At 42.9% G+C, this 26,648-nt stretch overlaps 1 protein-coding gene across 1 annotated transcript in view; it reads right to left on the bottom strand.

Annotated features, from left to right (window-relative positions):
- The window catches only part of LOC126475360 (surfeit locus protein 6 homolog), an 80,415-nt gene extending 61,569 nt beyond the window's left edge, over window positions 1-18,846 (bottom strand). Inside the window, exon 1 of the mRNA XM_050103175.1 lies at window positions 18,610-18,846. Coding sequence (XP_049959132.1) covers window positions 18,610-18,721 — 112 coding nt within the window. The 5' untranslated portion in view covers window positions 18,722-18,846. The remainder of the gene's footprint in view (window positions 1-18,609) is intronic.
- Between the last annotated feature and the right edge of the window lie 7,802 nt (window positions 18,847-26,648).

Below are 26,648 nucleotides of genomic sequence, written 5' to 3'. Positions count from 1 at the left end.
AGAGGAGCCAAAGAAGTCTTATGCTTCTCTAGCTCAGAAGTGGGGACTGAAATCCCCAATGGTTGGGGAGGTGTTTCTCCCAAAGTAGGTGGTGCGGGAGCCACACGAAGGGAAGTGCCCCCCACCATCAAGGGAGCAGGTGTAGTCTCTCGGTTCTGAGAGCCAACAGGAATTTGAGGAACTGATGGGGTGAGAACTGTTCTCGTAGCAGCAGCATATGAGGAGGTCATAGCCACAGGTTGTAGGCACTCAAATTTCCTCCTAGCCTCAGTGTTGGTCAGTCGGTCCAGGGTCTTATATTCCATAATTTTCCTCTCTTTCTGTACAATCCTGCAGACTGGTGAGCAAGGTGAATGATGCTCTCTGCAGTTGACACAGATGGGAGGTGGGGCGCATGGAGTATTGGGATGCGGTGGACATCCACAATCTTGACATGTGGGGCTGTAAGTACAGCACTTAAAGCACCGCATCGGGAGAGGGATAAATGCCTTGACCTTCTCAGGCAATGTGTCACCCTAGAGGGCCATGATGAAGGCATCAGTGGCAACCTGGTTACCCCATGGACCCTGAAGGACGCACCAGACGAAATGAACACCTCGCCGCTCTAAATTGGCGTGCAGCTCATTGTCAGACTGCAAAAGTAGGTCCCTGCGGAATATAACACTCTGGACCATATTTAAGCTCTTATGGGGCATGCTGGTGACAGAAACATCCCCCAACTTGCCACAAGTGAGTAATGTCCGTGACTGGGCAGAGGATGCTGTTTTTATCAAAACTGACCCAGAGCGCATTTTGGACGAGCCCTCCACCTCCCCAAATTTGTTCTCCAAATGCTCCACAAAAAAAAGAGGCTTCATGGACATGAAACATTCCCCATCAACTCTCGTAAATACCAGGTACCGGGGCGAATAAGCTTCATTACCATCCTTAGCCTAACATTCCTCCCATGGTGTGGCCAGAGAGGGGAACAACTTGGGGTCATATTTCTTAGCATTAAAGTCAAATTTTGCCTGCTTAGAGACTGCTGGCACTGTCATCTGCCCTGATGCCACCCACAATGACCAGGAGCCCTCTCCAAGGGCCCCACCCAGCCGCAGCAAAGGCCACCTAGCAGGATGGCCATTGCTGGGAGTCCCGATGTCCCAGGGTGAGAGGCATCTACTCCTTGGCATATGTGGGGAGTTAATGGCGCAGGCATCAGCAGAGCGATCACTGTGTTGTCAGGGGGCTACAACCAACAGGGTACATGGCAGCCCCACCATAAAGGACTGGCTACTGTGCTGGATATGAGGTACAAAGAAGTCAATGGTCATCCTGGACACAGAAAGTGACACTGAATAGTGCATGGTGGAAAACGCACCCAGGTAGGTGTCCAAGCCCAAGAGATGGAGAATGGGCAAGACTGCAATGCAATGAGGAGAAAGTGGGCTAAAAATCTCAATGCACGATGCACAATGTAAGGCACCCTTCCCCAATTGGCTCAATGTTTGGGAAAATTTTGAAAAATGGAGGTCAAACCCTACAGGGGACCATCACATAAAGGCCGAAACGTGTGAGACTCCTTTTAGTCACATCTTACGACATGCAGGAATACCTCGGGCCTATTCTTACCCCCGGACCTGCTGGGGTGGGGTGGGGTGGGGTGGGGGGCAGATGCACCAGAGGCTGCCAGCTTCAGACTGTTTTACCTTAACACCTAATCACCTCATCAACATGCAGCACATCTTGAAGTTGTTGTTTTTGAGGTGTATATATTCCTTGTGGTTCAGGTGATTTTTGGCAGAGACACAGCAAGCTCATGCAGTGGTTACAACACCAGACATTTTTATAAGAGGTTGGGTTTCTAGAGAGGTAAGCTGTTGGATTATGTTCATTTGAAAGTAGTGTTTTTCACAATCTCAAATAGTGCAATTGGTTATACACTGTCCAAGACAGACAAAGGGTTGCACACCAACATAGCTATTGCTCGCGAAAGATGTTCATGTGAATAATGTATGTAAAATCTCAGCAACAGAAGTGTGGGAACAAACCACATTTATTTTGTATGTGGCAAAAATCAGAAGTTCCTTATATCTCTTTAACCAGCTTTCAAATATGTTTCTAGACAAATGTGAGAATAGTATAATACTGAAGAATTTACCCCTTTGTTAATTGTGAGGCAAACTATAGAACTGCAAAACTGATGTCCATTTCAAAAGAATATAGCTGTTACAGAAAAGAGCAACAAGACTTATCCACGAGATAGAGATTCCTGTTGTCAATTGTTCGTGCAGCACAAATACCTACTAACATATTCTTTATATGTATTTAAATTTGTTACTTTTTTATGAAACAACCAACCAAATTTATGAAGTGCAGTGATGTACATGACCACAAGACCAGGACAAAATTTAACTATTTCCAATTTCCAGAAAACAACAGCATTAAAACTGAGAGGCAGAAGCCCTTGTATTAATGGTTTGATTTGGTTTAACATACTATGAAATTCTCTAAGAAAATCTTTCCTGACAGAAAATTGTTTATATTTAATTTTTAATTCTAATATGAATCAGTAGCATATCAGCTGTAAAGCGATAACTAGAGACGCAACAATTGCAGTATATAACACATTTTCTAAGTACAATTATTGTCATACTATTTTTTTATGTTTGAAAAAGATTAAAAGATAATCAGCAGGCTTCATTTAAAGTTATTTTTTCACTGTCCTATGATAAATTGCACCAGCCAAAATGCAACCCCACTGTGACTGCTGTTCTTGAACCAGGGATGGGGTGGTTGACATTTGTAAGCAGCTGGAAATCACCCTAACTACTGTCAAATGATTGGCAGCTGTTGTGAATCAGTGTGTTGGAAGAACTCCTGAGAGTCATGTATCTGTGACACCGGCACCAGAGGCACTTTCCTGTGGAACCTGTCTCCTCTGTGGAAAGTACAGGATATGTCATTAAACAATCAATTGACTGTGAGTGGCATGTCAATGGTAGATCTCAGTGTTTGTAAGGGGAGGATGGGGACCATAGAGGACTCAGGCTGGTGTACTTATCGCCCTAACAAACAAGTTTGAGATGCTGTCTTTCACTGAAACTGAGCCAGTGGGTCTCACTTCACCTGTTTTGGGGAAACCTGTGTTGTCCAGTGTCAAGAGGAAGCAAACGGAAAAGGGTAGAGGTCTATTAATTGTCAGCAGTTCAAATGTATGGCAAATGATGGTGCACCTTAGGGAAATGGCAGCAAGGGAAGGTGAAGGACACCAGGTGCATTCAGTGTGTATGCCCGGGGGCCTCGTTCAATTGTTGTGAAGAGGTTATTCCAGCAGCCACTGAGGGAACAAGGTGCAACCAACTGCAGACTGCGGTGCATGTTAAAACATATGATGCCCATCATCTGGGCTCCATGGTAATACCTGGATCATTCCAGTGACTGGCAGAGGAGGTTAAAGACCACCTCTGTGCATGGAGTTTCAACAAAGCTCACAATTTGCAGCGTTGTTTCCAGAAACGATTGTGGCCCTTTTGTTCTTTAAGTCAAATGGAAGGACTGAACCAGGGGCCTTGAAAGTTCGCGACAAGCTAGGCTGCAACTTCTTGGACTTACGTGACAGGGATGAGGACTGTGGGGTCCCCCTAAATGGGTCAGATATACACTACATGTCATAGGCTGCTACTCAGGCAGCTGATAGTGTGTGGGGTGCAAACAAGGGCTTTTTAGATTAAGTGTCTCTTCATCAAATCCAGATTATGATAGCTGTAGGAAACTGAGAAGTATCAGTGTAAGATCAACAGAAATGTCTCCCACAGTTCAGATAGTTAAAAGGCCAATGGTTAACTGTCAAAGCATTTGCAACAAAGTGCCAGAGTTTGAAGTGCTCATGAAAACCAGTGAAGTCCCACTTAATACTAGGTGCAGAAAGCCGGTTGAAACCTTACATTGATAGCAGTGAGATTTTTGGGGAAAATTTAAGTGTATATAGAAAGGATAGGCAAATGGAAATGGAGATGGTGTATTTGTTGCAGTAGAAAATAAACACTCAAACTGAAGCTGCATGTGAGATTGTTTGGGCAAGACTTGAGTATCAGGGGTGTGCATAAAATGGTAATTGGATCCTTCTATCGACCACCAGACTCATCTCTTGATGCAACTAAAAACTTCAGAAAAAACTTCAGTTCACTTGTACGTGAGTTCCACAATCATATTGCAATCACCAATGGAAACTTTAATAAACCAATGATTAATTGGAAAAATTACCTTTTCTTAGTGGTGGGCATGATAAGACATCCTGTGAAACATTATTAATGCCTTCTCTGAAAACTACCTAGACCAGATAGTTCAGAACCCCACTCATGATGGAAATACACTGGATCTAATGGCACCAAATAGCACTGACCTCTTTGATTATGCCCACGTTGAAACTGGAATCAGTGCCCATGGTGAGGTTGTGAAACAATTATTAACACAAAGGACAACTAAAACAAGCGTAAAGGTATATATGTTTAGTAAACTGGATTTAAAAGAATCAGTATTATCATATCTCAATGAGGAACTTGAATCTTTCATGTCAAGGAACTAACGGCTGAAGTTTAAAAGAATAGTTGAGCATGCACTGGATTGATATATACTGAGTAGAACAGTTCACAATGGGAGGAAACCTGCATGGTAGACAGTCAATGTTAAGAAACTTCCGACAGAATGGAGATTACAGCATAACATGTATAAAACAGAGTGTATGGATATAGATAGAGAGATGCTGAATGAAATGCATTTGGCTATTAAGAGACAGTATCATGAAAATGAAAGTTGCTCGCACTATATAGCGGAGATGCTGAGTCGCAGATAGGCACAACAAAAAGACTCTCACAATTAAAACTTTCGGCCATTAACACATTCATCAACAATAGACCCCCCCCCCCCCCCCCACACACACACACGCACACAGGAGCACGTGCGCACACATGACTGCAGTCTCAGGCAACTGTAACCACACTGCGAGCAGCAGCACCAGTGCATGATGGGAGTGGTGACTGGGTAGGGGTAACGAGGAGGCTAGGGCGGGGAGGGGGAGGGATAGTATGGTGGGGATGGCGGGCAGTGAAGCACTGCAGGTTAGACAGAGGGCAAGGGAGAGGTGGGGAGGAGGGGAGGGGAGGGGAGGAAGTAGCAGAAAAGGAGCAAAATAAAAAGTCTGGGTGTAATGGTGGAATGATGGCTATGTACCACTGGAATGAGAACAGGGAAGGGGCTGGATGGGTAAGGACAATGATTAACAAAGGTTGATGCCAGAAGGGTTACAGGAACATAGGATGTATTGCAGGGAAAGTTCCCACTTGCACAATTCAGAAAAGCTGGTGTTGGTGGGAAGGATCCGTAAGTTAAGGGATTGGGAGCAGGTGTTGTGTAAGGATGGATGAGTATATTGTGTGGGTTCGGGTCGTTGAAATGAATGATATGTTTGGCAGCATGTTTAGCGACAGGGTGGTCCACTTGTTTCTTGACCGCAGTTTGGCGGTGGCCATTCCTGTGGACAGACAGCTTGTTGGTTGTCATGCCTACACAGAATGCAGCACAGCGGCTGCAGCTTAGCTTGTATATCACATGCCTGGTTTCACAGGTAGCCCTGCCTTTGATGGGATAGATAATGTTAGTGACCAGGCTGGAGTAGGTGGTGGTAGTGAGAGGATGTATGGGACAGGTCTTGTAACTAGGTCTATTACAGGGGTAGGAGCCATGAGGTAAGGGATTTGGGAGCAGGTGTTGTGTAAGGATAGACAAGTATATTGTGTGAGTTTGATGAACGGCAGAATACCACTGTGGGAGGGGTGGGAAGGATAGTGGGTAGGACATTTCTCATTTCAGGGCACGACAAGAGGTAATCAAAAGCCTGGCGGAGAATGTAATTCAGCTGCTCAAGTCTCGGATGGCACCGAGTTACGAGGGGAATGCTCCTCTGTGGCCGGACTGTGGGACTTTAGGAGGTGGTAGGAGACTGGAAAGATAAGGCACGGGAGATTTGTTTTTGTACAAGGATGGGAGGATAATTATGGTCAGTGAAGGCTTCAGTGAGACCCTCGGTATATTTAGAGGACTGCTTGTCACTGCAAATGCGATGAACATGGGTGGCTAGGCTGTACGGAAGGGACTTCTTGGTATGGAATGGGTGGCAGCTGTCAAAGTGGAGGTATTGCTGGTGGTTAGTAGGTTTGATATGGATGGAGGTACTGATGTAGCCATCTCTGAGGTGGAGGTCAACATCTAGGAATGTGGCTTGTTGGGTTGAGTAGGACGAGGTGAAGCAAATGGGGGAGAAGTTATTGAGGTTCTGGAGGAATGTAAATAAGGTGTCCTCTACTTCAATCCAGATAGCAAAGATGTGATCAATGAATCTGAACCAGGTGAGGGGCTTAGGATTCTGGGTTATTAAGAAGGATTCCTCTAGATGGCCCATGAATAGGTTAGCATAGAATGGTACCATGTGGGTGCCCATAGCTTTACCGTAAATTTGTTACATTCCATCCTGGATTTTCCATTGTCTTATTTTGTAAACATTTATTGGATATTCTTGTTTTATGATATGACCCACATCCCAGAGGATCTCTTTACTATGGATCGATTGAAATGAAAAGTACATGTAATCTGATCATAAAACGGAGTGCAAATGAGCCCTGAGGTAAGGGATTGGGAGCAGTGGTTGTGTAAGGATGGACGAGTATATTGTGTAGGTTCGGTGGACGGCGGAATACCACAGTAGGAGGGGTGGGAAGGATAGTGGGTAGGACATTTCTCATTTCAGGGCACGACAAGAGGTAATCAAAACCCTGGAAGAGAATGTAATTCAGCTGCTCTAGTCCTGGGTGGTACTGAGTTATGAGGGGAATGCTCCTCTGTGGCCGGACCGTGAGACTGGGAGGTGTTCGGAGACTGGAAGGATAAGGCACGGGAGCCTTGTTTTTTGCACAAGGTTGGGAGGATAGTTACGGTCAGTGAAGGCTTTAGGAAGGGACTTTTTGGTATGGAATGGGTAGCAGTTGTCAAAGTGGAGGTATTGCTGGTGGTTAGTAGGTTTGATATGGACAGAGGTACTGATGCAGCCATATTTGAGGTGGAGGTCAACATCTAGGAAGGTGGCTTGTTGGGTTGGGTAGGAACAAGTGAAACAAATGGGGAGAAGTTGTTGACATCCTAGAGGAATGTGGATAGTGTCCTCACCTTCGATCCAGATAGCAAAGGTGTCATCAGTGAATCTAAACCAGGTGAAGGGTTTAGGATTCTGGGTTTTCAGGAAGATTCCTCTAGACGGCCCATGAATAGGTTGGCATAGGATGGTGCTACACGAGTGCCCATAGCCGTACTACGGATTTGTTTGTAGGTAATGCTTCCACACGAGTGCCCATAGCCGTACTACGGATTTGTTTGTAGGTAATGCTTTCGAAGGAGAAGTAATTGTGGGTGATGATATGGTCATGGTGACTAGGAAGGAGGTTGTTCTTTTGGAATCAGTTGGGAATTGGGAAAAGTAGTGTTCAATAACTGTAGGACCAACGCCATTAGGAATGTTAGTATACAGGTAGGTGGCATCAATAGTGACGAGCAGGACACCGTGTGGCAAAGGGACAGGAACTGTGGACAGTCTGTGGAGGAAATGATTGGTATCCTTTATATAGAAGGGTAGGTTCTGGGTAATAGGTTGAAGGTTTTGGTCTCCGACAGCAAAGATTCTCTCAGTGCGGGTACAGTAAATGGCCACAATGGAGCATCCTGGGTGGTTAGGTTTATGGACTTTAGGAAGCATGTAGAATGTAGGAGTGCGGGCAGTGGTAGGGGTGTGCAGAGAGATGGAATCTGGGGAGAGATTCTGGGATGGGCCTAAGGATTTGAGTACTGACTCTCCAGTCTTGCTGGATTTCTGGAATGGGATCACTGTGGCTATGTTTGGAGATGGAATTATCCGACAGCCAGCAGATTCCTCTTGGTTTTACCATTGTTTGATTTTTGGCTATTAAGAGAGAAATTCGTGATGCCTTCAACTATCGTAGCAGAGTACTGTCAAATGAAATTTCATGAAAACCAACCACAATTCTGGTCATATGTAAAGGCTGTCAGTGACACCAAAGTTAGTGTGCAGTCCCTAGTGAACAAGACAGAAACTGAAATTCAGGACAGCAAATCAAAATCTGAAACTGTTAACTTCATTTTCAAATGTTTCTTTACAAGGGAAAACCGAGGAGAATTTCCCAATTTAATGCTTGTACCACTGAAAAGATGAATGACATAAGTATTAGGTTCAGTGGTGTCAAGAAACAGCTGAAATCATTAAAACTGAACAAAATTCCTGGGGCTGATGAAATCCCTATCAGATTCTATACTGAATTTGTGGCTGAGTTAGCCCCTCTTCTAATTATAATCTATCATAGAACCCTCGAACAAAAAACTGTGCCCAGTAGCTGGAAGAAGGCACAGGTAACACTGGTCTACATGAATAGTATCAAAGTGATCCACAGAAATACCATACAATATCCTTGACATCGATTTGTTGTAGTATCTTGGAACATATTCTGAGCTCAAACAAAGTGAGGTATCTTGAACGGAATGACCTCTTCCATGCCAACCAGCATGGATTCTGATAACAACAATCATGCAAAATCCAACTTCTACTTTTCTCGCATGTCATACTGTAAGCTTTGGATGAAGGCAGTCAGATAGATGTATTTCTTGATTTTCAAAAAGCATTTGATTCAGCACCACACCTATGTTTACTGTCAAAAGTTCTATTACACTGTACCTCAAGTGAAATTTGTGATTGGATTGAGGACTTTTTGTTAGGGAGGACACAGCATGTCATCCTGGATGAACAGTCATCATGAGATGTAGAAATAACTTTGGGTGTGCCCCAGGAAATTGTGTTGGGACCCTTGCTGTTCATGCTGTATGTTGATGACCTTGCAGACAATATTAACAGTAACCTCAGACTTTCTGCAGATGATGTAGTTGTCTATAGTTAAGTAATATCTGAAAGAAGCTGCATAAATATTCAGTCAAATCTTGATAACATTTCAAAGTGGTGCAGAGATTGGCAACTTGGTTTAAATGTTTTGAAATGTACACTGAAGAGCCAAAGAAACTGGTACACCTACCTCCACCAACACACAGAAGAGCCAGAGCACGACATGCCATGGACTCGATTAATGTCTGAAGTAGTGCTGGAGGGAACTGACACCATAAATCCTGCACGGTTGTCCATAAATCCATAAGAGTATGAGGGGGTGGAGATATCTTCTGAACACAATGTTGCAAGGCATCCCAGATATGCTCAATAATGTTCACGTCTGGGGAGTTTTGTGGCAGCAGAAGTGTTTAAACTCAGAAGAGTGTTCCTGGAGCCACTTTGTAGCAATTCTGGATGCGGGGTGTCGCATTGTCCTGCTGAAATTGTCCAAGTCCATTGGAATGCACAATGGACATAAATGGATGCAGGTGATCAGACAGGAAGTTTACGTATGTGTTGCCTGTGAGAGTTGTATCTAGATGTATCAGGAGTCCCGTATCACTCCAACTGCACACGCCCCACACCATTACAGAACTTCCACCAGCTTGAACAGTCCGCTGCTGACACACAGGGTCCATGGATTCATAAGGTTGTGTCCACACCCGTACACATCTATCTGCTCGATACAATTTGAAATGAGACTCGTCCAACCAGGCAACATGTTTCCAGTCATCAACAGTCCAATGTCAGTTTGTGGTTTGGTTTGGTTTTGCTTTGCTTTAGGGTGCAAAAACCAACTGGGGTCATACGCAGCCAAGTCAAACCTATAAGAGATGAGTTAAAAAACAACTATAGGTCAGTCCCAATGAACATAATAGAAGACGGCTAAAAACAGGCACATGGAAAAGGGCTAAAAAAAAGACACCATACAGAAACAGAGGTCCAGAATTAAAAATTAAATTGCTTTCATCACATTCCTTTGGCCGATAATAAGTAAAACGTGGTCAACAGCCCGCACGTCATTTGTTAAAAGGGCCGAGAACTCAGATGGCAAACCAAAGCGGGAATGTAAACGGTTAAAAACTGGGCAGTCCATCAGGAAGTGGCGGGCAGTTAAAACTTGGGCACAATCAAAGTGGTGGGGTAGCACCACTTGCTAAAAAGGCATTGCCCAATAGGCAACCTACTTAAAATGACCTCTTCCCGGCAGGACGGCCGAGAGGTGGTCATCCAAGACACTGGAACAGACTTAATAAGCCGGAACTTATTCCCATCAAGCAAGGACAATGCCAAAGGGACACCACCTCCTGACAGATGGCAACACGGAGATCATCGGAGGGAATATAGAAACTTGCCGATGAGGACTGCAGCCGTGGCAACAGCATCAGCAGCCTCATTTCCTGGCAGACCGACATGACCAGGAACCCACAGAAACATCACACTGGCTGCACCAAGAGTGAGCAAGGGACAGTTTTCCTGAACCCACTGCACTAAGGGATGGGTGGTGTGCAGTTAACACAGACTCTGAAGGGCACTGAGTGAGTCTGAGCAAAGGATACAATCTAAAACACTGTGTCGCTGGGTGTACTCCATGGCCTGATACAGGGCGAAGACCTCAGCTGTAAATACTGAGTAGTGTTCCAGAAGCCGATATCGAAAGACACGGGTGCCAATGACGAAGGCACACCTGACCCCACGGTCAGGCCGAGAGCCATCAGTGTATACAAAGGTACTATCATGAAGTTCCATGTGAAGGTCGTGAAACTGAAGGTGATAGACCGAGGATGGAGTAGCGTCCTTAGGAAGCGAATGAAGGCCAAGGTTAACATGGGCTGCTACACAAAGCCAAGGTGGCGAAGAGTTCTCACTCACCGGAAAGGTGCAGGTAGTGTGAAGTTAAGCCACCGTAGAAAGTGACGAAAGCAGACTCCAAGAGATAACAGTGAAGATGGATGTGCCCCATAATGGCAATCAAAGGAATCATCTAAATAGGAGGCATAGGATGGGTGGCCACGCATGGCAGACAAACGGCATGCATACCTGCTGAGAAGAAAGTCACGGCAGTAGGACAGTGACAGTTCAGCAGTTTCAGCAAACAGAATCTCAACCGGGCTACTGTAAAAGGTGCCCGTGACCAAACGGATGCCTTGATGGTGGATAGTGTTGAGATGGCGTAAGATGGATGGACATGCAGAAGCATAAACAAAGCACCTATAGTCGAGTTTCGAAAGGACAAGGGGCCAGTAACAAACGGAATAGGGTGGTTCGACTGGAATCTCAGGAAGTACCATTGAGGACATGTAGGACATTGAGGAACCGTGTACAGCAGGCTGCCAGAAAAGACGCATGGGAGGACGAAGAGAGTTTCCTATCAATCATGGTCCCCTGGAATTTCGTAGCTTTACGAATGGACGGGCAAAAGGCTCAAGATGCAAAGGTGGTGGGAGAAACCAATTGCATCACTAGAAATTTATAGAAAGTTTTGTCAGTGGAAAAGCGAAAGCCATTGTCGATGCTCTAGGAGTAAAGACAATCAAGACATCACTGAAGACGCCACTCAATGAGACAGGTCCATAGAGAAATGCAATAGATGGAAAAATAATCAAGAAAAATGGAGCCGAAGATGCTCGGCGGGGGACAGGCCAGTATAGGGTTAATGGCAATAGCAAAGAGGACGACGCTCAGAACAGAACCCTGAGGCACACTGTTTTCCTGGATAAAGGTGCCGACAAGGCAGAACTCACACGCACCTTGAAAATGCGGTTTTTTAAAAATGGCTGAAGGAAACAGGGCTGATGGTCACAGAAGACTCACATGTACAGAGTACGGATACCAGTTCTCCAGCAGGTGTCGCAGGCCTATAGGCCATAAGGTCAAAACAAATCTTTAGGAAATGTGAAAGCTCAAAGTGGTCATGAGGGAGCAATTTCGTTCTCTGAAGGCAGAGTACAAGTGGACGCTGTGAAACTAAAAGCAAGTGCTGAGTGACAGCTGGTGAAGAGTCACTACTACAGGGCACAGGAGGAGGATCCTACTCCATGGTGTCCAACACTGAGAAATGGTTCGTGGTGTGATCTGGTGACACAGAGGCTGGCCGGGCTAAGGTTATCACGTGGCAACACCGTTGAAGACAATCTTCGAGTTGGTGAAGGAGAAGACCGTTTGCCTTTGGTGGACAAATTTGAGCCTTTCTGGTTGGAGGAATATTCGGGTGTTGTTTGGCCGGAGGGACAGAGAAAGTCTTCATGGGAATACTACTCCTGTCCTATCCAGCCTACAGGTAGCTTTGCCCCTTGAGGCAAGAGTTTGACGGCTTGTTGCACAGCTGGACATTCTGATGGTGATGGTACCTTGATACTGGGCAGTTTCACAACCTCAGAGCTGAATTGGAGGATGCACGTCTGCGTGGCCATGTCCTTCATGGAGAGAGAACTATAGGTGCCAGATGGGAGAATGCAGGATTTGCGACTAGCCAGCAAGCTACTGGGTAAGGAACTTTTTCATTTACCTGGATCTTCTGGACAGCCCACTCATCAAGATACACGGGACAATCTCAAGAGGAGACGTCATGGCCGCCATTGCAGTTGATACAGAAGGGAGAAGGAGGGGGACAACTGCCCTTGTGCGCATCCGTACAACAGATGACACATTTGGCTGGGTGTCGACAAGATGTTCTAGTGTGGTTGAAACGATGACACTGGTAGCAGCACATAATATCCTAGCCACTAAGGGGGATTTACCCTTTTGCATTACATGATGGATGGCTATCATGCCCTGATCAGAGAGGTAAGATTGGATTCCGGCCTCTGTTGGACTGTTGAGCAGCCTGGTGTAAATTACACGAAGGGGAGAATTCAAAGTTCTATGGGCCTCGACACGAACAGGGTAGTCATGGAGAAGCGAGGGAGCAAGCAGTTCTTGTGCTTGAGAACCAGAAGTAGTCTCCAAAAGCAAAGTACCATTCCATAAAAAAGAGAAGGATTTCACAGGGCTGGCAATTGCATCAACACCTTTCTAAATAACAAATGGATTTACCGTGGCGAAGGACTGACCGTCTTCAGTATGTGAGACCATGAGGAACCGTGGTGTGGTGGGAAGGGTCTTTGAATCATTAGCCTCATTACATTTACGTTTTGTAGATGTTGATTGGGAAGATGATTAACTCATTGCGAGAAAATCCCACATGATTGCCACTGCCTCTGATGGCACACTCCTTCCAACTGCGGGGCCCCTTCACAACAGCGCACACCCACCTTACGTGACTGTTCACACCTCATGTCACACCTCCCGAACACCTGACAGAGGGACCAATCGGTAATTTAGAAGGTTGCAGCTCTGGCAATCATCCATCCATGGGTCTGGCCTGTACCTGGAGTACGTGCAAACCCTATCTGTCAACCTGGGGCTCGGAATCATGCGTTGCCCAGTCACCTGTTACACACCAGACAATTGAGCCGGCTTTCAGGAGCGCACAGAGAGGAAGAAGAAAAAGAGGAACCTCAAACTGAGAAGTGGAGAAATAAGAGGAGAAGGTAAACAAAGAAAGGAAAAGGGAGCGAAAAACAAAAGTGAGACTGTTCTTATGTCAGCGACAGACAATGCAGAACATTCTCAGTAACGTCCCAGACATGTTCCCCAAGTGAGGGGAAAAGCGTAGCAAGAGGATAGACATGCAGCACAGAAGGGAAAAAATGCTGCAAAGGTTGGGGCCCCATGGTAGCCAAGCACGAACCCGCCAAAGAGTGGTGAGCCCACTTGGGAAGGGGGGAGAATGTCGGTGTTGACAGGCTCAGGCGAGGCATAAAGCTTTGTGTCATGCAGTCATCAAGGGTACACCAGTGGGCCTTCGGCTCTGTAAGCCCATAGCGATGTTGTGTCATTGAATGGTTTACACACTGACACTTATTAAGGGCCCAGCATTGAAATCTGCAGCAATTTGCAGAAGTGTTGCATTTCTGTAATATTGAACAATTCTCTTCAGTCATCACTGGTCCCGTTCTTGCAGGATCTTTTTCTAGCTGCAGCGATGTTTTACTGGATTCCTGATATTCACGGTACACTTGTGAAATGGTCATACAGGAAATCTCCGCTTCATCACTACTTCAGAAATTCTGTGTCCCTTCGCTCGTGCACTGACTATAACACCACATTCAAACTCACTCACATCTTGATAACTTGCCACTGTAGCAGCAGTAACCAATTTAACAACTGCACCAGACATTTGTTGTCTTATACAGGTGTTGCCGACTGCACTGCTGTATTCCGCCTGTTTACATACCTCCATATTTGAATATGCATGCCTATACCAGTTTCTTTGGCACTTCAATGTAAAACTGTGCACTTCATACAACAAAAGAATGTACTATCGTATGACTATAATATCAATTGGTCACTGTTGGAATTGGCAATGCGTACAAATAATTGGGTGCAACACTTTCTAGGGATATGAAATGAAATGATAAGATTGTAAAGATAAGGTTAGAATAATTATTACATGCACAGAGGCATTCAAATAATCATCCTTCCCACACTCCATACGTGAATGGAACATGAGGAAACCATAATAACTAGCACAATGGGACATCCCCTCTGCCACGCGTCTCTCAGTGGTTTGCAGAGGATAGATGTACATGCAGATGATGGCTCCATTGAAAGAAAATGCAAATAAATAAATGAACAGCCTGGGCAACAGAAGTGTTCTCTGCAAAGTCTACCATCATTACACAGTAGTCTTGTACAGACTGTGACAGAAGCCCAAACAAAAGGGGACTGATGTACTACGACATGCACTGATACTATGATATAGACGTATAATGGTTGCTGTGACATCCCATTTTAGAGCATATATTCACAATTTTGTTGTTTGCCGGCAAAGATAACAAACGTAAAACTAAAAAAACTGGTTGTTGTGACAGACTGATCTGCAGCTTGAACCGTTTCAAAAAATCATTACTTATCACATTGTAGCCACTCCAAACTTTGTGACATTGGCCCCTTACTTAGCCCGCATTTTTCCATGAATCTCTCACCCAGTGAAAAGTCCACGTTAATGGAAAATAGCACAGGAGACTCCTTTAGATAATAAAGGTAAAAGAATTGACTCACATAATTACAGAACAATTTCCTCAACATCGGTGTGCAGCATAATTCTTGAACACACTACAAGTTTGATTATAATACTACAAATCATGGATGGAGGGAAACAGGGAGATTCCAAATTTCCAGAATTCTGGATAGTATTTGACATGGACCCCACTGCAGAATGTAGACAAAGGTCCAAAAATATTGTTTAGGTTCCTAGATATGTGAATGGCTCGAAGTCTTTTTAAGTAATAGAACCAAGTAAGTAGTTGTCAACGGCAAATATTCACCAGAGACACGGGTATTGTCAACGTGCTCCAGAGAAGTGGGATACGTCTGATTTTATTCTCTACGTACATAAATGACCTTACTGACAGGGTGCAAAGCAATTTGCAGCTGTTTACTGATGACACTGTGGCGTACACAAAGATGCCGTCATCAAGTGACTAGAAATATACAAAATGACTTCGACAAAATTTCTAGGTTTAATGAAAGGCAGCTTGCTCTAAATCTAGAAAAATGTAAGTTAACAATATGAGCAGAAGAAACAGTCCCGTACAATTTAAATACAGCATTAGTAGGGTGCAGCTTGATGCAGGTACTTTGATTAAATATCTAGGCATAACGTTGCAAACCAATATGAGCTGGAAATAGCACATCAGGTTGCTAGTAGGGAAAGGTTCATCCTTCTCTTGTTAGAAGAATTTTGGGAGTGTGTAGCTCATCCATAATGGATGCAGCATATAAAATACTAGTGCGACCCATTCTTAGTACTGTTCAATATTTGGGATTCCCACTAAGTCTAATAAAAGGAAGACATCGAAGCAATTCAGAGTTGTACTGCTTGATTTTTACCGGTAGGTTCAATTAGCATGCAAGCATTATGAAGATGCTTTGTGAACTTTGAAGGGAAATTCCTGGCAGGATCTTTCTGCAAGGCACTACTTTATTGCACAAATTTAGAGAACATGCATTTGAGGCTGACTGCAGAATGTTTATACTGCTATCAATGAACATTTCATGTTAAGAACCATGAAGATAAGATATGAGAACTTAGGGGCTCGTACAGAGGTTCTTATACAGTTATTTTTCCCTCACTCTATTTGTGAGTGGAACCGTAACGGAAATGGCTAGTAGTGGTGCTAGCTACTCTCTTCAAAGCACCATATGGAGGTCTGCCAAATAAAGATGTAGATGTAGATATTATTTATGGCATTTGTTGTATGTTTCCTATGTCATAGGTTAAAGCCAACATCTTGTATTGAATATTCCTTTGGAAATACGGAAGCGTCTGATCCCACCCGTCCGCTTTGACCCATGACGTCACAAATATGGCGGAAACAAAAACAAACACACACACTTTCCACAAGAAGCCTAATGACACTAACGGGACAAGCGCGGGAAATGGGGTGTTTTGGGTGGGGGGCAAACTAAATATAAACAAATTTAGACGCCTTGCGTAGCTACAACGTGTAAGTGAAGACAGCCATGCATGAATACCCACCCACCTCCCCAGGGGTCGTAACCCCTGCAACCCATAGAAGATAAAGATGCTTCAGTAGCCGATTAGTGTTTTTTGTCTTTTTTAAAAAAAAAATCTCACGGGATAGAATGAACAGATCACAAAGATAAATATAATAAACTAAAACAGAAATTCGAGGAAACAGATAATTAAAATAAGTAATAAGTGTTTTTAAATTTAAAAAAAAAAAATCTCACTAGATAGAACGAACAGATCAGAAAAGTAAATAATTGATAAAACAGAACTGGAGACAACCACACTCAAACCAAACTCCGCGCCGTCATGACGTCACACACGACAACACCCTTATGTCACGGGTCAAAGCCGACGCGTGGGATCGGACGCTTCTGTCGACCCATTCCTTTATACCCAGTTTGGTTGCAAGTTGATTAAGTCAACAAATGTACTGTGACAATCTTTTTTGATATGCACTATGTATTCTGAAGTATTAATGAAACCCTCACTGAAAATTCCCATTTTCCCACAGTGGTCAGATCTTTTCAATATAGGTTTGAAGGTGTTAATCACATGAATAATCTCTTGATTCAAAACTTCTTATTCCCACTGGGGTCCTGATATCTACATAAGTGGTAGTCTTATTTGCATCACTGTATAACGACATAGTGGCCACACTGATTGTTAACAATACCGCTAAGTGAATGGCTTCATCACAGTTTTCAATACTTCCTGACTCCTAAATCTGTAATTCTCTTTGTTAGTAAACACGTTCAACCATGCGTTATTTTGTTTTCACAACTAGGTTCCATAGTGTTTTCTCCAGCAGCTTAACTGGTAGTCCACTACAGCAGATTCAGAAATGTCCACCCAAGTCATTTATGACAATAAAACAAGCACAACAAGGAGCCTCTATTTTTAGTAGCTGAATGTTTCCTCTGCTGTTTTTACAGCCTTTTTATAACTTCTTCCACCATCAAAGATGGAAAAAAAACGACTTGAATTTAGTCTCTCTTCTCAGACTTTAGCTTCCAGTTAAACTATAGGTTTCAGTTTTTTTATGAAAAAGAAAAATTAGTGTTTAATATTTCATCAACACTGAAGTTATTAGTGATGGAGCACAAGCACAGACTGGAGAAAGGTATACACTGTGCCCCTTTAAAGGATCTATCCTAGTGTCCATCATGAACTATTTAAGCAAGCTGTGGAAAACTTCACTCCGTATGGCAGAACCGGGATTAAAAATATCACTCTCACGAATATGATTACAGGTCTCATCAAGCTGCACCACATCACTAGGTCTCAGACTTTTCAGTCAAGTGTAACTTTCCCTGCTGATTATTTTTTCCTTGTGAGAAATACTTTTTGTTGTTTTCCAGCCACACAGGACCTGCAATGGATCAACGTCATGACTTCCCCAAACCAACTTCTAAGGATTATAGTGTGTACTTCTTATACACCTCATATTTCTTCTACAAATTATTTACTTTAACTACAAAATTTATGTTGAGATTAACTGGAAACGGAAAGCTCATAAGGGTAAAGGAGACAATGGACTGTGTTTTTGATGGGCTGTGTCACAGTTCTGTCTGTCGCCCCCATACAAGATCAGATTCTAGCGTAACATAAGCAATATTCGGGTGAACAAACGGAAAGTTTTTATACATTATTCATAAATAATGTTATTACTGTACCCTGTGAAATATCAAACCTAGTGTGCAGTGCAGACATTAAACGTTAGGAAATCTGATTTTGAACTACGTTAAAGTTTCTAATCAATGTACAAAAGCTAATGAAGTAACCTGCTTCAATTCATTAAAGCCTTTAGGTTAGCTTGTTTACGTTTGTTATTGTTCGTCCTGTAACTTCTCACATTCTACTGGCGCACATGTAGACTGAAATGTTCTCGGGCTTTGAGCAGGATGATCGCGTCTGAGGAGCAAAAAGTCTTTAAATCTGTCAGTCATCCTATTGAATATATAGTAAGAGACTACTAATGAATTTTTGAGTTAACTTGTAGTTTTCTGAAGTTTAAAGATCCCTGCGAAAACTCTCGTCATCTCAAATTTCTTACCTTGTACGTACTGTCCCGGAATAGGCAGGCATTTCCATAAATCTATTACGACTTTGTTTTCGGCCGCAAGCAGTTTTCGTAGAGCTGGGACATCAAGTCGTTTCACCTTCATATTCAACAACTATGCAATGCATGCACATTTCCTCTACATAAACACAAACACTACAAGGCTGAGTATAAATATCTCTGGAGTTGGCATTGCGTGCCAGGCGTCTAAAGCTAGCGAAATGAGGGATGCTCGACTACCGGACCTACCGATAGATGGCTCTACCAGCTGGTTACTGTCGTCTGTATTGTCCGCCATATTCGTATTTGACACAAAGTTTCTCTCGGTCTCTACGGTGTATAAAGAATATCGAAATGGTAATTTCTTGTTCCGCTTTCAACTGTACGAAGCGATGGAATAAGGAAAGTGACTTACCATTTCACAGGTAATAGGACTACCGATACAATACGATAAAAATAAAGACTTAGTGCGTTTGCTAATTCGATGTTTTTGAACAGGTTTCCTCTAAAGCACCCAGAGCTGCTAAAGAAGTGGATTACTTCCGTGAAGCGGAAAGATTTTAATCCTACGTCTTGCAGTTTTCTTTGCAGAATCCATTTCCGACAAGATGATTACGTACTGAGCCCTGGAACGTGGAAGAAACGTCTCAAACCCGAAGCAGTGCCACCAGTTTTTGACTTTCCGACACATTTGATGCCACCAAATAAACAGCCACGACGACATGTTGTTAGGATTTTGAGTTTTGAGTGACAACGATGCTTCTCCATTTGAGGTAGCTAATTAATTCCCTTGCTATGCGTGTGCTTTTTACTTTTGTGAATTTATTTCGTACGGACACAAATGGGCTACATAGGTCTAAGCAATGTTGTAATCCAGGTTCGTATTTTTGTTTTTAGCGTTCTGTCATGGAATCCATGCTCGATTTGCCCCCTGCAGAAGCTACTGATTGCGTGGAGAATGTTGTCAATGAGAATTCTTCCGTAAAAAGCATGTCCCATTTATCCAATGCAGAAGCTGCGAATTGTGTCGAAAACGTTATTATGATGTTTTCACACCCCCAAAGTTTTCTTATAATATTTTTTCATCAAGCCTTGAGTTATTTCATTCATATACAGGTTGAGTCACATAACATTACCGCTGGATATATTTCGTAAACCACATCAAATACTGACGAATCGATTCCACAGACCGAACGTCAGGAGAGGGGCTAGTGTAAACCATAAAAAAATGCACGGAAGTATGTTTTTTAACACAAACCTACGTTTTTTTAAATGGAACCCCGTTACTTTTGTTAGCACATCTGTACATATAAACAAATACGTAATCAGTGCCATTTGTTGCATTGTAAAATGTTAATTACATCCGGAGATATTGTAACCTAAAGTTGACGCTTGAGTACCACTCCTCTGCTGTTCGATCGTGTGTATCGGAGAGCACCGAATTACGTAGGGATACAAAGGGAACGGTGATGGACCTTAGGTACAGAAGAGACTGGAACAGCACATTACGTCCACATGCTAACACCTTTTTATTGGTCTTTTTCACTGACGCACATGTACATTACCATGAGGGGTGAGGTACAGGTTCGACGGGCGTTCCATAGGACTTGGAGGACGCATAAGGCGGCCAGCCCGTTCTCCTGATCTTACACCTCTGGACTTCCTTCTGTGAGGTACGTTAAAGGAGAATGTGTACCGTGATGTGCCTACAACCCCAGAGGATATGAAACAACGTATTGTGGCAGCCTGCGGCGACATTAAACCGGATGTACTGCAGCGTGTACGACATTCATTACGCCAGAGATTGTGTGCAGCAAATGATGGCCCCCACATTGAACATCTATTGGCCTGACATGTCGGGACACACTCTATTCCACTCCGTAATTGAAAACGGAAACCACGTGTGTACATGTACCTCACTCCTCATGGTAATGTACAGGGTTATTACAAATGATTGAAGCGATTTCACAGCTCTACAATAACTTTATTATTTGAGATATTTTCACAATGCTTTGCACACACATACAAAAACTCAAAAAGTTTTTTAGGCATTCACAAATGTTCGATATGTGCCCCTTTAGTGATTCGGCAGACATCAAGCCGATAATCAAGTTCCTCCCACACTCGGCGCAGCATGTCCCCATCAATGAGTTCGAAAGCATCGTTGATGCGAGCTCGCAGTTCTGGCACGTTTCTTGGTAGAGGAGGTTTAAACACTGAATCTTTCACATAATCCCACAGAAAGAAATCACATGGGGTTAAGTCGGGAGAGCGTGGAGGCCATGACATGAATTGCTGATCATGATCTCCACCACGACCAATCCATCGGTTTTACGATCTGTTTAAGAAATGCCGAACATCATGATGGAAGTGTGGAGGAGCACCATCCTGTTGAAAGATGAAGTCGGCGCTGTCGGTCTCCAGTTGTGGCATGAGCCAATTTTCCAGTATGTCCAGATACACGTGTCCTGTAACGTTTTTTTCACAGAAGAAAAAGGGGCTATAAACTTTAAACCGTGAGATTGCACAAAACACTTTAACTTTTGGTGAATTGCGAATTTGCTGCACGAATGCGTGAGGATTCTCTACCGCCCAGATTCGCACATTCTGTCTGTTCACTTCACCATTAAGAAAAAATGTTGCTTCATCACTGAAAACAAGTTTCGCACTGAATGCATCCTCTTCCATGAGCTGTTGCAACCGCGCCGAAAATTCAAAGCGCTTGACTTTGTCATCGGGTGTCAGGGCTTGTAGCAATTGTAAACGGTAGGGATTCTGCTTTAGCCTTTTCCGTAAGATTTTCCAAACCGACGGCTGTGGTACGTTTAGCTCCCTGCTTGCTTTATTCGTCGACTTCCGCGGGCTACGCGTGAAACTTGCCCGCACGCATTCAACCGTTTCTTTGCTCACTGCAGGCCGACCCGTTGATTTCCCCTTACAGAGGCATCCAGAAGCTTTAAACTGCGCATACCATTGCCAAATGGAGTTAGCAGTTGGTGGATCTTTGTTGAACTTCGTCCTGAAGTGTCGTTGCACTGTTATGACTGACTGATGTGAGTGCATTTCAAGCACGACATACACTTTCTCATCTCCTGTCGCCATTTTGTCTCACTGCGCACTCGAGCGCTCTGGCGGCAGATACCTGAAGTGCGGCTTCAGCTGAACAAAACTTTATGAGTTTTTCTATGTATCTGTAGTGTGTCGTGATCATATGTCAATGAATGGAGCTACAGTGAATTTATGAAATCGCTTCAATCATTTGTAATAGCCCTGTACATGTGCGTCAGTGAAAAAGACCAATAAAAAGGTGTTAGCATGTGGACGTAATGTGCTGTTCCAGTCTCTTCTGTACCTAAGGTCCATCACCGTTCCCTTTGGATCCCTACGTAATTTGGTGCTCTCCAACACACACGATCGAACAGCGGAGGAGTGGTACTCAAGCGTCAACTTTAGGTTACAACATCTCCGGATGTACAGGGTGTTTCAAAAATGACTGGTATATTTGAAACGGCAATAAAAACTAAATGAGCAGCGATAGAAATACACCGTTTGTTGCAATATGCTTGGGACAACAGTACATTTTCAGGCGGACAAACTTTCGAAATTACAGTAGTTACAATTTTCAACAACAGATGGCGCTGCAAGTGATGTGAAAGATATAGAAGACAACGCAGTCTGTGGGTGCGCCATTCTGTACGTCGTCTCTCTGCTGTAAGCGTGTGCTGTTCACAACGTGCAAGTGTGCTGTAGACAACATGGTTTATTCCTTAGAACAGAGGATTTTTCTGGTGTTGGAATTCCACCGCCTAGAACACAGTGTTGTTGCAACAAGACGAAGTTTTCAATGGAGGTTTAATGTAACCAAAGGACCGAAAAGCGATACAACAAAGGATCTATTTGAAAAATTTCAACGGACTGGGAATGTGACGGATGAACGTGCTGGAAAGGTAGGGCGACCGCGTACGGCAGCCACAGAGGGCAACGTGCAGCTAGTGCAGCAGGTGATCCAACAGCGGCCTCGGGTTTCCGTTCGCCGTGTTGCAGCTGCGGTCCAAATGACGCCAACGTCCACGTATCGTCTCATGCGCCAGAGTTTACACCTCTATCCATACAAAATTCAAATGCGGCAACCCCTCAGCGCCGCTACCATTGCTGCACGAGATACATTTGCTAACGATATAGTGCACAGGATTGATGACGGCGATATGCATGTGGGCAGCATTTGGTTTACTGACGAAGCTTATTTTTAGCTGGACGGCTTCGTCAATAAACAGAACTGGCGCATATGGGGAACCGAAAAGCCCCATGTTGCAGTCCCATCGTCCCTGCATCCTCAAAAGTACTGGTCTGGGCCGCCATTTCTTCCAAAGGAATCATTGGCCCATTTTTCAGATCCGAAACGATTACTGCATCACGCTATCTGTACATTCTTCGTGAATTTGTGGCGGTACAAACTGCCTTAGACGACACTGCGAACACCTCGTGGTTTATGCAAGATGGTGCCCGGCCACATCGCACGGCCGACGTCTTTAATTTCCTGAATGAATATTTCGATGATCGTGTGATTGCTTTGGGCTATCCGAAACATACAGGAAGCGGCGTGGATTGGCCTCCCTATTCGCCAGACATGAACCCCTGTGACTTCTTTCTGTGGGGACACTTGAAAGACCAGGTGTACCGCCAGAATCCAGAAACAATTGAACAGCTGAAGCAGTACATCTCATCTGCATGTGAAGCCATTCCGCCAGACACGGTGTCAAAGGTTTCAGGTAATTTCATTCAGAGACTATGCCATATTATTGCTACGCATGGTGGATATGTGGAAAATATCGTACTATGGAGTTTCCCAGACCGCAGCGCCATCTGTTGTTGAAAATTGTAACTACTGTAATTTCGAAAGTTTGTCTGCCTGAAAATGTACTGTTGTCCCAAGCATATTGCAACAAACGATGTATTTCTGTCGCTGCTCGTTTAGTTTTTATTGCCGTTTCAAATATACCGGTCATTTTTTAAACACCCTGTAATTAACATTTTACAATGCAACAAACGGCACTGATTATGTATTTGTTTATATGTACAGATGTGCTAACAAAAGTAACGGGGTTTCATTTAAAAAAACGTAGGTTTGTGTTAAAAAACATACTTCCGTGCATTTTTTATGGTTTGTATTAACCAATTACACTAGCCCCTCTCCTCACGTTCGGTCTGTGGAATCGATTCGTCAATATTTGATGTGGTTTACGAAATATATCCAGCGGAACGAAATTATTTCTTTATTTCAGACTGCAGTTGGTTCTTCAGTAATTGATTGTGGTATACAGTTGAAAGTAGAAACGGAAGACAAGGTGACCGAAACTTGCAATTTTTTCTCAGACATTGTGCACGAATTAAAACGTAAACTGAAGTGCGTCCATGGAAAACTTCGAAGAAGAGAGAAGAAAGTGTTTTCCATGGATGACATCATAAGTTCATTGAAGGAGAAGGGGCATCATCCTGAGAAGTTACATAGCTTTCTCAGTCATCAGAAGGAACACAAGTGGAATCAGTGTGCAATTTAGTGAACAATTCTCTCTCATCAAAGGGTAATAGATACACGACTAATGTGAAAAATGTTTGCAATGGCTGTGTACTTTTATTCACCAGCAGCATATGAATACCTGAAAAAATTAATGCCTCTGCCCCATAAATCATTGATTTCCAAATGGGTGGCAAGTGTTTTTAAGTACATTGATTTGAACCCAATTGTAAGGGACCAGTTCAGTGATTCATGTCTAATTGTAGACAGTATGGCAATTAGGAAGCAAGTAGTTTGGGACCAAGGAAGTAAGCTGTATACAGGTTTTTTAGACTTTGGTGGGGAAGTGCCTCAGTCAAAAGAAGTAATAGAGGCATCTGAGGCTCTGGTTTTCATGCTTGTCTCTATTAAAGGCAAATTTAAATGCCCGATTGCATATTTCTTTATCAATGGTGTACAGACAAATAATCGGGCCACACTGATAAAATCTGCTTTAGAGAGGCTTCATGTTCTGGCATTAGGGTTTGGTATTACATGTGATGGCTGCAAGGTAAATGTAAGCACTTTACATTCACTTGGCTGTACTTTAAACTTTTACAAGGGTGATTTTAAAAGCCACATTCCTCATCCTGTGGAAAAATACTATGTTTATTGTATCTTGGACTTGTCGTGTGATTAAGTTAGCCAGAAATGCTCTAGCAGAAGTATCTGCTATTTAGTCTCCAACTGGCATTATTCGATGGCATTTCATTGAGCAATTGAACAAGGTACAACAAGAAGGTATGACATTTGCCAACAAACTATCAGGACAACATATAAGTTATGTAAATAGAAAAATGAATGTTTCATTAGCTGCACAGACTATGAGTTCTAGCGTGGCAGATAGTATAGAGTTTTTGAGGAGGGTTGGTGATCCAAATCTTAAAGGAAGTGAAGCAACAGTAGAATTTTTTTATTATATTGATAGGATTTTTGATATTCTGAACTCCAGAAATCCATTAGGTAAAGGGTATAAGAGTTCCCTGAGACTTGACAACAAATCTTATTGGCTTGGTATATTCAGAGACACTGAAAATTATATCAAAAGCTTAAAAATCATTGGTGTTCCATTGCTGCTCCATGCAAGAAATACTTTTGCTTTTGGGATAATTTTCAATATGCAATTGGTCAGGCACATAGCTCTGGCAATTATGCTTAGTGTTGAATCTCCTCTGAAGTATTTGCTAACATATAAACTGTTACAAGAACACATAGGGCTTTTTTTCCTGCATTCGGTCCAGAGGTGATTGGAACAACAATCCAAATGCATACCATTTCAAATGTGCCATGAAGAAGTTGCTCTTGGGTAACAGTGTCACTGCAATGAATGGGAATTGCTCAAATTTTAATGTGTGTTGTTTGCCACCTGTTTATGATTTTCATGCAAGGAAGCATGTAGTAGAATGTGATGAAAGTACTGCAGAAAATAAAGTAGAGAAGTGGTGTGCACTTCTTGATGATAAGATTAAGTTCTCATTTTACAAGCAAAACATACTCTATTATATTGCAGGGTATGTGTCATTGCACCTGTCAAGGCAGATCACATACAAAGACTGTCTTCACATACGGAAGCCACCAGTAGTTAAATCTGCCTTAGAATGTGATGCTCTCTATGCTTTTGCCAATATGGCCAATAAAAATGCATTTGTAAAATTTAGTTAACTGAGGAAAACTGGTTGAAACAAGTGACTGCGTGTACTCTGTTGAAGAATATTCCGAGAAACTGTTTCAGATGTTTGTTATTGCTGGGGATATGTGACAGAAGTATATTCAGGCCAAGATATTGCATTGTGTTAAAAATAAAATTGTAGATTACCCATCTGCTGCTCTTGGTCATGATTACCATTATGAAATTGGGATTGAGGACTTACAACAGACTCAACTTGTTTGTAAGATTGCATCCCTGTACTCCTGCATCTGCTTAAAAACATATGGAAAAAAATGTCCGCTGAGAAAATTTTAAACAACAAATCAAGTATAAGGCAGAAGTTAAATAAACTAATATTGTTTAATCATGTATAGTGCTCAAATTGGAAAAGATTATGTAATGGGACATTCCATGCAGACATTTTGACAGATTTTTTAAAACTATTTTGTACATAGATTTGTGGTTGTGCAATGATGAACTTGAAAGGATGAATCACATTGAAGTAAAATTAACTCTTTACATCCTGTGTAGATATTGTAACAAAATTATAATTGTTTATTATATAAGCTTATTTTATGATGTTTGGTGTTACAAAATATGCACTTGCATTAAAAACAGGTGATTTGTGTGAAATTAATGAAAAAAATTATCTTCTGAGACTTATTTGACAGATGGCTTTCAGTGTGAGGAAATATTTCCCTCAATAACTATGTTAACTTCAATTTATCACTTTAAGAAAACAGTTTAATCATAGGATGGGTGTGATCCAATGGAGTATGCAGTGGCCCTATGTTTCAAACAGTAATGTTTGTGGATACTCTGCAACATAAG

This window comes from Schistocerca serialis, chromosome 4 (assembly GCF_023864345.2).
Source record: "Schistocerca serialis cubense isolate TAMUIC-IGC-003099 chromosome 4, iqSchSeri2.2, whole genome shotgun sequence".
Taxonomy (NCBI): Eukaryota; Metazoa; Arthropoda; class Insecta; order Orthoptera; family Acrididae; genus Schistocerca; species Schistocerca serialis.
This window is presented reverse-complemented; position numbering and strand designations above follow the sequence as displayed.